Genomic DNA, 17105 nt, shown 5'->3' on the forward strand with positions numbered 1-17105 from the left:
CAAAGCCTTTGGAATACTGGAAATATTTTAGATCGGTTGACTCTGTATTTGTACTTTTGTATGCATGTTACTTACAACAAGAATATGGATCTCTGTAGAGAGTTAAAGTGTGACAATTGCTGCCTACTGATCAACACTGTTAAAATATACTTCAATAAAGTGCAAAAGAGTTGAATGCTGACAAGGCGCAAGTGAATTTGCAGCCATAAGGATCAGGCTTATTAAATGCAGGGCTTAAAAAAATACATACCAGTTCCATTAAATATTTCAACTGTCCAATGTCTTCTGGAAGCGACACTAATTTATTGTTACTGGCTATCAAGACTTTAAGAGGAAGAGCACAGAGGCACAATGGTAATGTCGAGAGTTGATTTCGACTGGAACAAAAGAAAAAAGCCACAAGCTTAGGCTGTTACACAATGACTACATCTTAAAATAACCTTCACTCATTGTTTTTTGCAAAACTTGGTTTATATCATATTAAAAATCTGATCACTTACCTCAACTTCGTTAAATCTATTTTAGATGGAATGGTCTCTTTCTGAGAATGGGCACAAATAAATGAAAAGATTGGCTCCAAAAATAAATCCACAGATGCACGTTCAATGTCTAGACAATTTCTTGGATTTGTTTTACAGCTATTTTACCATATCTATTTGGACAATGTCTCAAAATTTAGCCACAGACATAAACATGTTGCAAAATATAGAATTACTTGTACTTTGAAATTTTTCACACTTTCATGTGGTGTATCCATTTCATGCTGCATGGCATTTTCCCAAATCTTGAGTAAAAAAAAAGCTACTGCAATTTGAAACCATAACAAATTTATTCCTCCCTCACTTTACTATAACACCTTTGGTTAACCCTCATGCAGTCTTAGCCCACAACTGATTCTCACCACAGAGGGTAACTCACATGTTATGCCATCATCTAACTGCTACTGAACCACTGATTTATCAACATCCACAATGAGCCTCTTCTGGCTTCAGGCAGTAATACTTTTTCATATCATGCCCCTTATTCCCTGCCCCTAATCTGTCATAAATACCTATAGTACTACTTGGCACCACATAACTAGTGAAGCAGGGTAGGCTTTAAACTGAACAATGGGGGTAATGAGTAAGCGTTAAGGTTGGGTAGGTCTGGCAAATGAAGGGGTAGAGTCAAGGCAAGCAAACACAAACTAGTAATGTGTGGAAATGAACCGCAGAGAATGACAGGAAAGAACAGAGAGCAGAAGTTTAAGACACCAACAGCAACACGAGCTGTTATGTGGATGAAAAAAGGCAAAGCTAATGGCTCTGCATCAGAATGTACAAAGCATTTATTACCAAGTAATCTCATTGATAACGCACAATGAAGTAAATAAACATGATCTGACTGCTATTACAGAGACAAGACCGCATAATGATAAGGTTTGGATCGTGAATATTGACAGTCAAGACGAGAAGGAAACTAGATATAGGTGCATTGTGGCACTGTTTATCAAGTTGGATAACCTTAGTTGGAGATAACCTTGGTTCTGGAGATCAGGATGTAGAATTGATTTGAGTGGAAATGAGGAATAGTAGGGGCAGAGTAAAGCTACTAAGAGTAACCACAATGAAGGACAAAGCATATCAAAACAAATATGGAGTGTGGGAGATTTTAGTCTATGTATGAACTGCTAAAAAAATCAGAAAGGTAACCTGGATGAAGAGTTCAGAGATGCTTGTGAGATAGTTTCTTAGATCAGGACACTCTGGAACTGATCCAACAGAAGCTTATACCAGACTATTGCATAATGTGACAGGATTAACGATCTTAGATTAAAGACTGCCATAGGCAGCAGTGACTACATTATGACTGAATTTTAAATTTAGTTTGCTAAGAGAAGATGAGCCTGACAATAATATGTTAAACTTAGATGGGCAATTACATGAGCTGAAAGCAGAGCTAGCTGAAGTGAAATGGCACATTAGGCAAGGGGTAGATTAATACAGAGGCAGTGATATTTCAGAACATTGTTCCTACTATGAAGAAAAATTCTCAAGGGAAGATCCATCATCCATGGTTAACTAAAGAAGTTAAACAAACCATCAAACTGAAGGAAGACACCACCGAAAAACAAATGACAGATCAGGCGAATAGACAGAATACTAAAAATTGCCACAAGATTAATCAGGAGGAAAAAATGTGAGTGGAAGAGTGTTAAAAACTTAAAACAAAAAAGGATAGTGAATGTTTCTCAGGATAACTTGATTTGAGTAAAAGATCCTGAACAGTCTTGACAAAGTGGACATGGCAATGATGCTTCCTCTTCTGGGTAAATCCAGAATTAGAGAGATGCTGTTTAAAAATTAGGGCTTATCCTTTTAAGACCGAGATGAGGAGAAATTTCTTCTTTGTGAGTCGAGCAACCTTGGGACTCTGTGATCAGGAAGCGGTGGAAGTGAGGCCATTGAATATTTTTAAAGTACAAGAAGATTGATTCTCTTCTCTAACAAGGCAATAAGGCTACTCGGGAAGTAGATGGAAATGTAAAATTCCAAAGCCAAACAGGTCAGCCATTATTTTATCGAATGGTAGTTCAGACTCAAGGAGCCGAACAGCCGACATCTGCTCTTAATTTTTGTGTGTACAGAGAAAGAGGAATCCTCTCACCCTTCATAACATGTATTCCATTTCTGAAATAAAAGAAAAAGTTAGAACTTAAACTGTACTGTTATTTTCTTTCACTTTTCCATCATCAATCTGACGTTGCTCAACAGTTGCAGGGCAAGGTCACCAATCAAAGGTCCTGGAGCACTCTAAATACATCCACGTACATTTCTGGCTGAGCCAAAAATATCCAAAACTGGCTCAGCTACATTCATCTGGTAGATGTTGGCAGCATATATAAAGAATTCTCTGTGATGAAATGGACACTGAATCACAAGTTCCTGGATGTCGATACCTCTGCAAGCAAAATATGAAAATGGTAAACAATGATATTGACAACTGGGGGGCAGTCACTGACGGCTGTGATTCTTGGAGTCTGACTGCATTGGAAGTGGTGAAGAGAAGCAAATACTTGAGGCGGCTGAGAAGAGGACCAGAAAAAACAGAAGCCAAAGAATCCTAAGCTTTTCATCCCACTGTCTTTCTCTGCAACTAATGCAGCAGACACTGCCATGTTAATGTGGACTCCTCAGCCACAGCAGCTGATGCTTATGGCAGACTTAACCATCACGACTCAAACCACCGTCATACAAAATAGAAAGCTGCTATCACCACAGATAATACCTTTGTTAGTAATACTATCTGGTCTTGCTTTGGAGTTAATTCTCCCCAATGCCTGTGTTGTACTTCTAAACTAAAACCAAATATTGCTGGACATTCAATCAGAATGTTGGTGTCTGAAAGGTAAAATGCAGCCAAAGAAGACCAGTCTTTGCTGGTCTCAACCCAAAATACAAATCGGTCTTTTTCTGTTTTAGAGACGGTTGGGCCTCCCTCACAATTGCAGCATATTTTTGTTTCAGATTTCCAGGACATGTGCTATTATGCTGCTCAGCAGCAGTTTGTCAGGGCATTGATCAGGAAGTAAGTAGTTTTGGCTCTGATTTGTAAATTTGTCATTGTTAGTTGTATTTAAATCAACGGAATTTAACACATGACTAATGATACATCAGCATTCTTCTGAATGGTGTACAAGGTGACTCACTATAACTGGTTTACACTTCATAATATTAATCCAAATGAATACATTTGGCATGCAATGCTAGTAAACTTGGCTAAATATATATTTTGCTGCCTAAAACAGCTTCATAAATTCCAAGAAACAATTAATTTAGTTTCACTATTTTGTGAATCTATGTTTAGCAAATTACACTCTATTCGGCATAATGGACAGAATGAAAATACATTCAATTAGGTGACGGTCCTTCTAAAGATGGGAAAAAAATTTAAACAAATCATTAGGTAGATTCCAAAACTCTAAGCTATGAATCCCAAAAGTCCCTTGTCCCAAAAAAAACGCAAGCAGAAAACTTCAGAAATAAACTCATTGCATTTGTCTCTTTCATGAGAGAAATCCAAATCAATCCCTTTGCTCTTGTCCCCTAAGTTATCCGATCTTCTGCTTCATGTGTTTACACTCTGATGTCTTATCTAAGTTATTATTTATGGCACAGTATTCTAAAATCTTGGAACTTTCTGTGTAAAGAAACTTCACCTTAAGCAAAATCATTAAATTAAAATCCCCTCAATTTGTTGGAGCATTTCTTGCTCCTCCATTACCTGTCATGCTGGAACAGTTTAAGTTATTAGAGTGTTACCGTAGCTGTTTTGGTAGCATTCTAGTGTTTGAAAGTATGTCTGGATCATTCGATACCACTTCAACACGTGGCCAACTTGAAATAACGCATACTTTTAGAATACCAAACCAAAGTTCACAAAATAGTAAAACTAAATTGATTCACAGGAAAACTTTTACATCAAATTCGCTTCGATTCACTCCAGGGGGAATCAGGGGTGGAGAGATTAAGTGTCTACTGCCCTTTCTGTCACCTGTTCCCCTTTCAGGAGGGAAGCAGCCAAGGACAAGACCATAACAGAAGGAGTCTTTAGAATTTTAAATCTCTCTGGCAAATGCAACAACTGCTTAAATTCCAGTTTTTAAACATTATAGGGTTACCTATAGTAATATGATTTTTGTTAAAATCTTATCTGGCTTGCTCTTTTTGTTTACTGAAGCAACTAAATTGAGATTCATCGAGGCAACAGCATATTTTGAAATCAGCTTATCAAATTTATTGGAAATGGTGTGTTCCCTGCCATCAATATAACTTAGCTGAAGTTGAGAAAACATGACTCAGAGGGACTCCTGGCTCAGAAAAGCTATGTAAATACCATAAGTGGCTTTGCAATTCTTGACAACTTCATCTACAATGTCAAAAGTATAAGTATTGGCAGAAACCACGTATGCACCAGTGAGCAGTACTAATTAGTTAAAAGCATACAACCTCTGAAGCTATTAAATTCTACTTACTAGTAGATTGGCAGATTTAACAAAGAAGTATTGTTGTAAAAAATTGGCATATTAGAAGTTTAGACAGAGGTGTGAAATGCAGCAACAGAGGACAGGGCAGACACAGCCGGCAATTAAGAAATGGGAGCAGGCACATGCCATTTAGCTGTCAAGCCGGCTCTGCCACTGAATATGAACACGGATGATCTCCGACCCCATTTTCCACTATATCCTCATAACCATTATAATGCAAACACTAAAGATTGAAGAGTCATAAAACACCATCATCACCACAAGTCCAGATGGCTTGGATATGCATGTAACAATAAAACTATTCCAAGGAAGTAATAAAATGATGGTTGCTATCACACCACAATTTATGAAAAGTGCTATATGAATCGCTCATAATGTAAATATTATTCCATGTCACTTCTCCAATACAAACAAGGCATATTGACCTTTCTAATCTGATCATTGTACTCACCTCAAGTTTAAGTTGGTCAGTGTTTGCAGATTGATGACTGAGTCTGGAATGACTTTGATGCAATTGTGATACAAGTTTAACATCTCCAAGGAGACAAAGTGGCATATTTCCAGTGGAATTTCACTCAGTCTGTTCTTTGACAGATCTGTCAAGAAAACAAAATGTACATGTTGGATGAAAGTTTTAAGTGACATACCAAAATAATGGTCATGATGCCTACAGCAACAGACAAATAGCGGAAACTTCAGGAGCACACTTGTGTGTGAATTGTTTTAAGGTTTATCTCCAGCATTTGTATAAAGAACTCTCAGCAACTGGCAGATACTTCTCCAGAAACCTAAACTTCCAAGATATGTCCCTCAAAATCAATCTTTCGTTCCCCGAGAACTTCAAAATAAATTCTTAGCACAATGGTTTGTTTGTGGGACTGTACACTGACCACAAACTATAATGGATTAACAAAGAAGCTTTAGTGGATCTGATGTGTACAATGAGGAAATTAGGCTTTTTGGAGACAAGTAACTGGAAAATTCTATGGGAGACACTTTGAGTGGACACTTTGATGTGAATGTTACAGAATTGACAAAATTTTTAATGTATTTTTCAGGAAGCAGTCAACACCTTTAAACAATTGATTAGAGCTTCCTAAAGATTCCACATTCATCGTTTGGTTACCAGACGTCATGCAATAGAGAGGAAATTAGCCTAAAGTAGGGAATCAGGAAACAACATATATTTTATATAGTATCTTATTCATTTTCAAGTTATCCTAAAATACTCAAATTACTTGGAGCACAGGTATTGCTGTCAAAGTGAGAAAAACAGTATCCAATATAAATTGAGATAGAGTGTCATGGTATCAAGTGAAAGAAAGCAGACAGTGCTTATAAAAATTTCAGTTACATGCTACTAAAATAATGATTCATATTTTGACAATTTTTTAAACCCCTTTCCACCCAAAGCAGATCTCCTTAATACTGAGATAACAAGGTGTAGAGCTGGATGAACACAGCAGGCCAAGCAGCATCAGAGGAGCAGGAAGGCTGACGCTTCCGGCCTTATTCAGAAATGGGGGAGGGGAAGGGGGTTCTGAAATAAATAGGGAGTGAGGGGGTGGCGGATGGAAGATGGATAGTGGAGAAGATAGGTCGAGAGGGGACAGACCGGCCAAAGAGGCGGAGATGGAGCCAGTAGAGGTGAGTGTAGGTGGGGAGGTAGGGAGGAGATAGGTCAGTCCAGGGAGGAAGGACAGGTCAAGAGGGCGGGATGTGGTTAATAGGTCGGAAATGGGGGTGAGGCTTGGGGTCGGAAGTGGGGATAGGTGGGAGGAAGGACAGGGTTAATGAGGCAGGGGCGAGCTGGGCTAGTTTTGAGAAGTGGTAGTGGGAGGGGAGATTTTGAAGCTTGTGAAGTCCACATTGATACCATTGGGCTGCAGGGTTTCCAAATGGAATATGAGGTGCTGTTCCTGCAACCTTCGGGTAGCATTGTTGTGGCACTGCAGGAGGCCCAGGATCAACATGTTGTCTGAGGAACGGGAGGGGAGGTGAAATGGTTTGTGACTGGAGGTGCAGTTGTTTAGTGCAAACCGAGCGTAGGTGCTCTGCAAAGCAGTCCCCATGCCCGAAACATCAGCCTTCCTGCTCCTCTGACGCTGCCTGGCCTGCTGTGTTCCTCCAGCTCTACACTTTGTTATCTCAGATTCTCCAGCATCTGCAGTTCCTACCATCTCCTTAATAGTGGTTCATTCCACAAAGATGCAAATTAGAATCAAATTCTATTCAAAATATCAGTTATTATGTATTTCTCAAAGCACAATTACTTTGAAGGAAAACAGTAACCAAGCGACCCTTCATATCTGTGCCAGGCTTTGCCCTGATGCTGCAGCCCTCCCTGCTATATTTGAAAATCTTTGCTAAGTGTCAAACCTCTCCATCTGCAGTACCGTGATTCACAATAAAAGCAATAATTTCAACAAGTGTGCACCACCTCTCTCCATTCAGGTTGTGATATTATAAACTTCAGAACTTTCATGACTGTTCACGGATGGGAAGCAGCAGCTATAAATCTGTCTGGAATAAACTATTAAAAGACAAAGACAAACATATACAGGAATTGAAAGCAAATAGCCAGGCCTGGGAAAAGGAGGAATCAAGACTACATAAACAAAGCTGATTATATTTGTACTCCTCAGTAACAGAAAAAGCTCAGAAGGGTGACTTTTTTTGGCCTCTGCCTGTCTCTGATGAAGCCATGTGATAAAGACAAATGGAACCAACGTTCCTCCTTCCACTTGGCCGCCACATCCCAACTCCATTAGGGTCAACTCCCAACCGAGTGCCTCAATTTTCACGGCAGGATTTGCAGAACCTTCAACTTGTGAGAGTGAAACGTACTGCATATATATCGTGTCATGTCGGTATTAAGTGTCATGGGATGAAGTTGAAATCAAGGGTAGAAAGAGATGTTCATTTTTCTTAACCGCATCACGAGTAAACAAGCAACATGAGATTCTTGAGGAGATTCATTTGCAGCATTTGGCATCTGCACCAAGCACAAGAAGTTCAACTTGTGACTCAACATACAGCAACTTTGCATGACCTATATTCTTATCAGCTTCTTGCACTTTATTCCAATAACTAACTGCACTTGTAATGATACTAAAGATCATTATTTTCCCACTTAATTTCAGTCAAAAACTTTGCTTGGAGCAAAAACCAATCTAATGAAATAATTTAAAAGCTTAATCCCAATGGTACTGAACAGTTTCAGAATCCTACATATAGCATATCCAATGTTGTCTTCTCCTGGAAAACAGAGGTATGTTTCTTTAACATCTGGGTAAGGGGGATGAGAATTTTAAATTGCAAACACAGGGTACTGGGAATCAATGTAGGTCACCAAAGGTTAATGTGATAATCACCGTTTTATATGGAATGGCACATAATCAGCAAAGTTTCACTTAAGTCACTGCTTATCGCGCACACAAGTTGACAGGCCAGTCAAAAATGCATTGGAATAGTTGGAGATACAAAAGGCAAGGATGAGGACAGGTTAAGGAAGAATGATACAGGAAGGTGTTGCCCTGGAGCTACAAGTTGACAATCTCTCTGGTGAAGAGGACATGGGATTCGAGTCTCAGGTCAGGGTTAGTAGAAAGCTAAAATTGCCAAGTCTGATTCAAAGGAGATAGTGACCAGCGGGGCAGGGTTTGAATTAGTTGCAACATTGGAGTTTGTGACAAAGGCTGAAAGACTACAGTTTTGGTCTTCTCAATGGCCCACAGGAGGAAACTACAGCCTATCCAAGACCAAACATCACACAAGCAATCTGACAAAATGACAGCAATGGTGGGATCAAGAACAAGTGGAGAAACAGATCTGGGTGTCATCAGTCTATGGGTGTAAGTTAATTCTCTGGCTTTGGTAACATCTCTGAGGAGTGCCTTGTAAATAAGGAAGGGGAGTGAAACATGGTCAGACCCCCAAACAACTTTGAACGTATTTGTGGTAATGGGAAGGTATCAAGAAAGGGAGGGCATAAAGATTAAACTGGAGGTTGTGCTTTGGCTAAATTGGATAGAACAAGTGATATCAGCTAGGCTTATGTTAAACACCCATAACTGAGTCAGAGAGAGAGAGAGAGAGTTTTTGTTAAAGTTTTATTTTGAGTTTTGAACAATCCTGTGAAATTCTTGGATGAAGATGACTGTATATACCAGCTGCTTTGAGAGGGGACAGATATAGCGAAATTATATTACTTCAGTGTGAAAAATTAGCGTTAGTATCAGACCAGACATGGGAGAAAACATTGGCGAAGTTACTCAAAGCTGAATACATTTAAGATTGGATGCATGAGTAGCTCCATAAAGAAGTTATAGGCAGTTCAATTAAATCACAATTACAAGCAAGTTACTACCAAGGTATCAGAGACAGGGGCTATGGAGTGGTTATTCTATCAGTGGTGTTTTTTGAGTACAAGTTGTGGTTTGGGTCCAGTACAAAATTTGTTGTGTTTTTCAATTTATAAAGGAGTGCTTTGCAATTAATGGGTTTATAGTTTTACTGTGTTTAAAAATCTCTCAATTTGTGGACAGTTTGGTTTATTTGTTTAGCTTCATTTGTTTTGTTAACAAACTTCTGTTTTATTGTCAAAGCAAAATCTGTAGCATTGAATGCTTATACTTCATCAAGAGATCATTTCATGAATACTAAAACAAATCAAGATATGATCTATTAAGGCAGCTTTCAGCCTGGAATCTGGCTTGTTCAGTGATGGCATCAGCTGGGATCACAGCATTATTTCTTCACATCAGGGAACATCAGAGGAGCATCATGTCGATGCAGAAGAAGGGCTGATTTAGCTTGATTTGTCTGTCAAGCCCCAATATCCTTCCCTATGGTATGGAGCTCACTAAGATAAATTTTAACCAAGTATTATGATTATATATCTGCCTGTTATTCACTCTTAAAGCATACTTTCAAATATAATCTAGCTTTTATCATTTCAATTTTACAGCCTTAACCCTGAGAAGTGCAGTAACCATATAACCTCATCCATTCGATCACAAAATGTAGGCCAATTCGCCCATCAAGTTTGCTCTGCCATTCAATGAGATGATGGCCAATCTGATCGGTGTCGACTCCAGTTTTCTGCCTTTTCCCCATAATTCTTAATTTCTTGCTGGTTAAAAACCTGTCTAACTCAGCCTTGAACATACTTAACAACCCCACCCTCTCAGTAAAGAATTCCACTGCACCTTCCTGATTCACCATTTCTGTTAAGTCTTCAAATAATTCTGAGGTCCGTTGTTTTTTTTTAATTTGTTCTTCCAATGGATTGTGGGTGTCACTGGCACTTTTGTCCTTGAACTGAATGACTTGCTGAGCTATTGCAAAGGACAGTTGTACATAGGCCAGAATAAGTAAGAAACAGAAATTTCTTTCTATTGTGAACATTAGTGAACCAGATGAGTTTTTTTATGACAATTAATGATAGTTTCACGGTCACCATTATATATTTATACAAAAGACTTATTAATTGAAATTCCATCAGTTGCCATGGTAGGATGTGAATCTGGCTCCCCAGAATATCAATCTGTCCAGTGTCATTACCACAATGGGACTATCCCCCCTACTGTAAACATAATTCTTTTTGAAATGGATGCTGGTCATTTTAAAATATTTTTGGATTGCATTCCACAAAGGAAACAAAAATTAGCCTCTCGAGCAAATTTAGCCAACATCTGTTATTCATACAAAATTTCTCTTACTATTTTTTGATGCATTTCCCCTTTTTACTCTTCCTCCTTCAAGACACAGTGCCCATCTCTCTGCTCTATTTCAAACTGTCTTCCTCATTGGTCTCCTTTGTTTCTCTGTCCTTCACTTCTATCTGGCTTTTCCATTTACATTTCTTCCCACAAGACTTGGCCTTTTATACACCTGCCTTACTCCCTCTGCACCATTTTCACTCTGCCTTGTGATTTTTTTTCTGCCGACATCACATATCAGCTGTAGTCTTGTTAACCATTTCAGTCTGCTTCCCCTCAGGACTGGCATTTGCTGTTGCTGACCAGTTTGAGATTGATAGCCCAAACAAAAATTCAGCAATTTGATAGCTCAGTTCTGTGCTGAATACTTAGCTTTTAATATTTTAGGTACTAACACAGTCATAGTTATCAACTAGGATCCAAATCTTTGACACACAATGATAAGAAAATAAAAAGGGAAAACAACAGAAGGAACAAGCCATCACCTAATAACAGATGACTAGACACCTCACATGACAACAAATGTTCTAAATGCCCATCCTCAATGTCCATCTCCAGATGCCTGAACACCAACATCTTCAATACGCAGAACAGCTAGTAATAATATTCATCAACTGGACACTCCTTAGATTTTTCAAAGACAAGTCTCTACTTTACTTGACCTGTAACTTTTGTGTAAGAGCCGCATATTTTAAAGCAATACAACAAATTCAAGGCTTTTGAATAAATCGATATATCATAAGCAAAACATCTGAATTGTATCTATTTTGCATCACCCTCAAAAACATTCTCAAAATCCTTGAACGTTTTATATGGCTGTCTGGAAATCGACTTAAATCAGTCCACCTTCCACCCCAAAAACCAGTCAAATTATGCTAACCACTTATTCTAAGTAGAAGTGATCCTTCATTCTCTTTCCCAAACAAATCCTTTCATACTTCCTTACTATCAGCACTAAATTCAAACTTCCCTTCTGAATCTTTTAATGCACATTTGGTGGGCTCCAAACAATGCAAAGCTAAGGCCTCGGGTGGTGAATGGGCAATGTCTGAATCATCAATTCAATACACGGCAAGAAATTCCACGATTTGCCAAAGAAAACTGTCTGTATGTTTTTGGTTCTGCTCGCTCAAACAATTGCAAGATGGTCTTCCAAATCCCACATCACTGTTCAAAGAGTTTATTGTGTCTTGAAAAGACTGCTCACAATGTTATTCCTAACCTCTTGTTAGAGTGACATACTCCAAACTAAGCATACAAACTTGCTTACGTAACGACAAAACTCTGAATTCTTTTTGCACTGAGCACTGTATTCATTTGTGGGAGAAAGCAAAGACAACGTTTCCAAACAGCATGAGATATTCAAAATTTGCCTCAGCTTATCCATACATAGTCAGATGTCACGTTTAACAGCTTCCAGGTGAATAGGTAAGATTCTCTTTGACAACAATAACTGGTTTATAAGTTTCATCCCAGCCTAAAAAGAAACAGTCTGTGTTTCTAGGTCAAACCGACATTTGTTGAGAGATAAAATTTTGATTGAATATTCTGTAAAATCTTAGGTGCTCTTCAAAGTGTAAACCTCTTCACCTAGTTAACACAAAAGTGGAGGTGGAAAGAACTCATGTTGGTTACAAAAGCATTGCTGACACCTGAAAAAGAAACAGCCATGCTGTTAATTAACAGTTCTATTTCACCTTCCATTTCCTGGCCAGGCAACTTTTGCCATACTTGGGAAAAGTCCAAAAAGCAAGCTATGCAAATCTACTTGTTTTACTTCAGTGTCACAGCTGGGCATTCGGCCTTTTCCCCCGTTTAAAAAACAAATAGCAGCTGGACAGCTCACAATGGGTACTTATGTTTGCCAATGAAGGCAAACTATCCCACCGTGTTTAGAATTCCTGAGGCAATCGCCAAGTTGGTGAGTGATGGGAGATATAGTACACTGTGATTTGCAAATGGACTTTTAACGATATTCCACATGGAAGGCTGTTTAATCAAGAAGAATCCTTAGCTATGAATTCTTCGGCATTAGCTGAAGTGAATGGCTTGTATGGGTGGCTGATTATTATTGGAAAAAACTTTGGATGGAGTCTGGTCACTAGGGGAGTCCTACAACGATCCATGTTAGGTCCAGTGGTCTTCACAGTGATTGGCAGGGAGGCAACAGAAGAATAATTCTCTAGTTTGCTGATAAATGTGGGAGTTAAGACTTGAGTTTCACTAATAAACTTCAATGCTGATCTGAACAAACCTGGTGAGATGGAGATGATGGGATAATCTGCCCCTTCTTAACATATATTCTTCAATGTGAATAAATTTAGCCTCATTTATTTAGAGCATATTAAAATCCGTCAGGGCTGATGCTGTGGGTGTGTAGTAAAAACACTCAAGTTCCTTGAGAGATGTTAGAACATGGAACATGGACCATGGAACATGGAACATTACAGTGCAGTACAGGCCCTTCGGCTGTTGATGTTGCGCCGACCTGAGATACCAATCTGAAGCCTGTTTAACTTACATTATTCCACTATCATCCATATGTTTATCCAATGACCATTTAAATGCCCTTAAAGTTGGTGCGTCTACTACTGTTGCAGGCAGGGCATTCCACACCCTTACCAGTCTCTGAGTAAAGAACCTACCTCTGACATCTGTCCTATATCTATCACCCCTCAATTTATAGCTATGTCCCCTCGTGCCAGCCACCACCATCCGAGGAAAAATGCTCTCACTGTCCACCCTATCCAATCCTCTGACCATCTCGTATGTCTCTACTGAGTTGCCTCTTAACCTTTTTTGCTCGAACAAAAACAGCCTCAAGTCCCTCAGCCTTTCTTCATAAGACCTTCCCTCCATACCAGATAACATCCTGGTAAATCTTCTCTGCGCCTTTTCAATGCTTCCACATCCTTCCCACATTGTGGCGACCAGAACTGTACGCAATACTCCAAGTGAGGTGGTGTTTTGTACAGCTGCAACATGAACTCATGACTTCAAAACTCAATCCTTCCACCAATAAAACCTAACACACCATACACCTTCTTAACAACCCTATCAACCTGGGTGTCAACTTTCAAGGATCTATGCACATGGACACCGAGATCTCTCTGCTCATCCACACTACCAAGAATCTTACCATTAGCCCAGTGCTCTTTATTTCTGTTCCTCCTTCCAAAGTGAATCAATTCACACTTTTCCGCATTAAATTCTATTTGCCACCTCTCATCCCAGCTCTGCAGTTTATCTATGTCCCTCTGTAACCTGCAACATCATTCCGCATTATCCACAACTCTACGGACTTTAGTGACATCTGCAAATTTACTAACCCATCCTCTACACCCTCATCCAGGTTATTTATAAAAATGACAAACAGCAGTGGCCCCAAAACAGATTCTTGCGATACATCACTAGTAACTCAACTCCAGGATGAACATTTCCCATCAACCATCACCCTCTGTATTCTTACAGCTAGCCAACTTCTGATCCAAACCACTAAATCACCCTCAATCCCAGGCCTCCATATTTTCTGCAATAGCCTACTGTGGGGAACCTTATCAAACACTTTACTGAAATCCACAGACACCACATTAACCACTTTACCCTCATCCACCTGTTTGGTCACCTTCTCAAAGAACTCAATAAGGTTTGTGAGGCACGACCTACCCTTCACAAAATTGTGTTGACTACCCCAAATCAAATTATTCCTTTCTAGGTGATAATAAATCCTATCCTTTATAATCCTCTCCAACACTTTACCCACAACTGATGGAAGGCTCACTGGTTAATAATTACCAGGGTTGTCTCTACTCCCCTTCTTGAAGAAGTGAACAACATTTGGTACGGTCCAGTCTTCTGGCACTACTCCCATCGACAATGACGACAAAGATCAAAACCAAAGGCTCTGCAATCTCCTTCGTAGCTTAAAGGGAACAGGGTGTACAGCTGGCATTGAGTAACACAAAATTACAAATATGATATTCACCTCATAAAAGGCTTTTGTCTAAGTATTCTAAAATACAGTGCCCAGTGTCGTTTGTCTCTCATCATGCGGGATAGTGAGCCTTGGCTAGGTTCCAGAGCAGAGTCACCATACCAGTCTTTAGGCTTTATAGTTGCTCCTGAACTTGGGATTTCTTCGTTGTTGAAATGAAGACTTTGTGCAGAAATGGGTTTGTTTTTAAAGTAATGAGGGGAACACTTTTTATCCAAGTGGAAAGATTATTTAAACTGGGTAGGAAGGCCAAGAGAACATCCATGTAAAACACTGAAGCATAAAATTTGAACCAACAGTGGGAAGTACTCCCCATTATGTGTGTGCACACAAATATGCCAGAAGCTTTCAAAACAAAGCTGGATGAACCACAAGTGGAAGTCTTTGAGTTTTAGGGACTTGGTGCTGGCTACCATCAGTGATATCAGTCAGTTTTTGTTGCCTCACCCAGAGCATTGTGACACTGGGAAAAGATGATAGACTTAATCTCTGGTGTCTGGTCTCTGTTGCATATCCAACTTCTTTTGCCCCGTCACTAGCAATTTTGCCTCAAGTTATCTATTTCCAAAGTTCGAGAATTCCTTCCCAAAATCTCACATAAGAACATTGAAAATAGGAGCAAGAGCAGACCATCCAGCCACTCAAGCCTGCTTTGACATTCAACTCGATCTTGTCTTCATCTTCTACCCCAGCATGATGTTCCTACACTACCTCCACGAGCCCTAATATCCTTAATTTCTGAAAATCAACCAACCCCTGTCTGGAATACACTCAATCACTGAGCCTCTACATCCTTGGGGCAGATAATGCCAGAGTCACCACTCTCCGAGTTTAGAAATTCCTGAGTTCTAATTGGCTTACACCTCATTCTGAGACCATGCCTCCTGCTTCTAGTCAGCCCTGTCCAGGGAAACGTCCCTTCTACATCTGCTCTTCTGACCTCTGTAAGTAATCTGCATGTGTAAAATGAGATCACCTCTCCTAAATGATAGAAAATATCGACCCTGTTTCTCAATCTCTCGTTATAGAGCAATCCTGCCATTCTGAAGATCAAAATAGTAAACCTTTGATGCCTATCATCTATGGCAAGTATATCTGCTATTAGGTTAGGAATAAACCACACACAATATTTCAGATACCGTCTCATGAAGACTCTATATAATTGCAGCAAGACATACATATTCCTGTCCACAATTCCTCTTGCAATAAAGACCAAGATACCATTTATCTTCTGAACTGCTTGCTGCACCTGCACACGTACTTTCGGTGACTTACAACCATGGGCAATCAAGCCTCTGTGGACTTCACAATCTCTCACCATTTAAAAAAATATTCTACACTTTTGTCTTCCCTATCAAAGAGGATAACTTCACATTTTTCAAGATTACATTCCGTCTGCCATGCTCATACCGATTAAATTAGCTTGCTGAAGTACCCTTGAACACTCTTTGCATCCTCAAAACTCACTTGCCAACTTAGTTTCACTGTCATCGACAAATTGGAAATATCACAATGGTTCCCACCTCCAGACATTTTCTCATCAACCTGGTCAGAATTATTAGACCTAAAACAGAAATTGCCAGAGAAATTCAGCATGCTTCCAAATAGCAAGTGAAATTCTGACATATTATCTATTGAGTACTGTCCCAGGGTTCACAACATCTAGTCTATTTTGTACCATCACAGGGTTCACCATATCTAATCAATCTTGTACCATTACAAGATTCACTATATCTAATTTATTTTGTACCATTACAGGGTTTTCCAAATGCAGTCAGCAAATTAATATTTTAAAAGCACGACATCTAATTATTGGACAAATCAGGCATAATAGTAACTTACAACTGACAAAGAAATTTAAGCCAAGGCTAGTAAATAGGTGCAAATTGATATGAAATCTTACTAAGTGTTGCTTCAAGGTGAGACATGAGGAAGTGAAGCACATTTTATATTGCCTCCTAGGAATTATTGGACTTAATGAAGTTGCACAACAGGACATTCAATCTAAAAATGATTCTGCTTGTAAACAGAAATGGCTGACAAGGTACAGCCAAGGAAATGTCGCCAAAGTGATACAAAAGTATTGCTGAAACAGAAAACAAATATAACTTTACTTAGGTAACCTGGGATTAGGAACACAACACCCATTGCTATTACTCCACTAAACATTAGTGAAATTATGATCATTATCTTAAGTATTCCAGTGAACACTCACAGTTAACTGTTGCAAGAACAGATGGGAGAAGGATAAGACTGCAAATCCATACTGTACACAACGCATGTTTAAGAGAAACAACACACTTTTTTTAAAACAGTGCTTTTCACATCACAAGAACAAGGCAAAACATTTAGAATCACTGAA

The 17105-nt window shown here is 39.2% G+C and overlaps 1 protein-coding gene across 7 annotated transcripts in view; it reads right to left on the minus strand.

Annotated features, from left to right (window-relative positions):
* Positions 1–17105, minus strand: part of lrch1 (leucine-rich repeats and calponin homology (CH) domain containing 1) — a 162540-nt gene that overhangs the window by 75646 nt on the left and 69789 nt on the right. For 6 of the 7 annotated variants that reach the window (XR_009446573.1, XR_009446572.1, XR_009446574.1 and 3 more), the window contains exons 2-3: positions 5478–5622; positions 251–377 (exon numbers count right to left, since the gene is read on the minus strand). Coding sequence is in view for 3 of the 7 variants with exons in the window: in XM_048540125.2 (XP_048396082.1) it covers positions 251–377; positions 5478–5622 (272 nt within the window). In the remaining 4 variants the exon portion in view is untranslated. The remainder of the gene's footprint in view (positions 1–250; positions 378–5477; positions 5623–17105) is intronic. The other variant, XR_009446575.1, reaches the window with a different exon arrangement.

Source organism: Stegostoma tigrinum, chromosome 12, assembly GCF_030684315.1.
Source record: "Stegostoma tigrinum isolate sSteTig4 chromosome 12, sSteTig4.hap1, whole genome shotgun sequence".
Taxonomy (NCBI): Eukaryota; Metazoa; Chordata; class Chondrichthyes; order Orectolobiformes; family Stegostomatidae; genus Stegostoma; species Stegostoma tigrinum.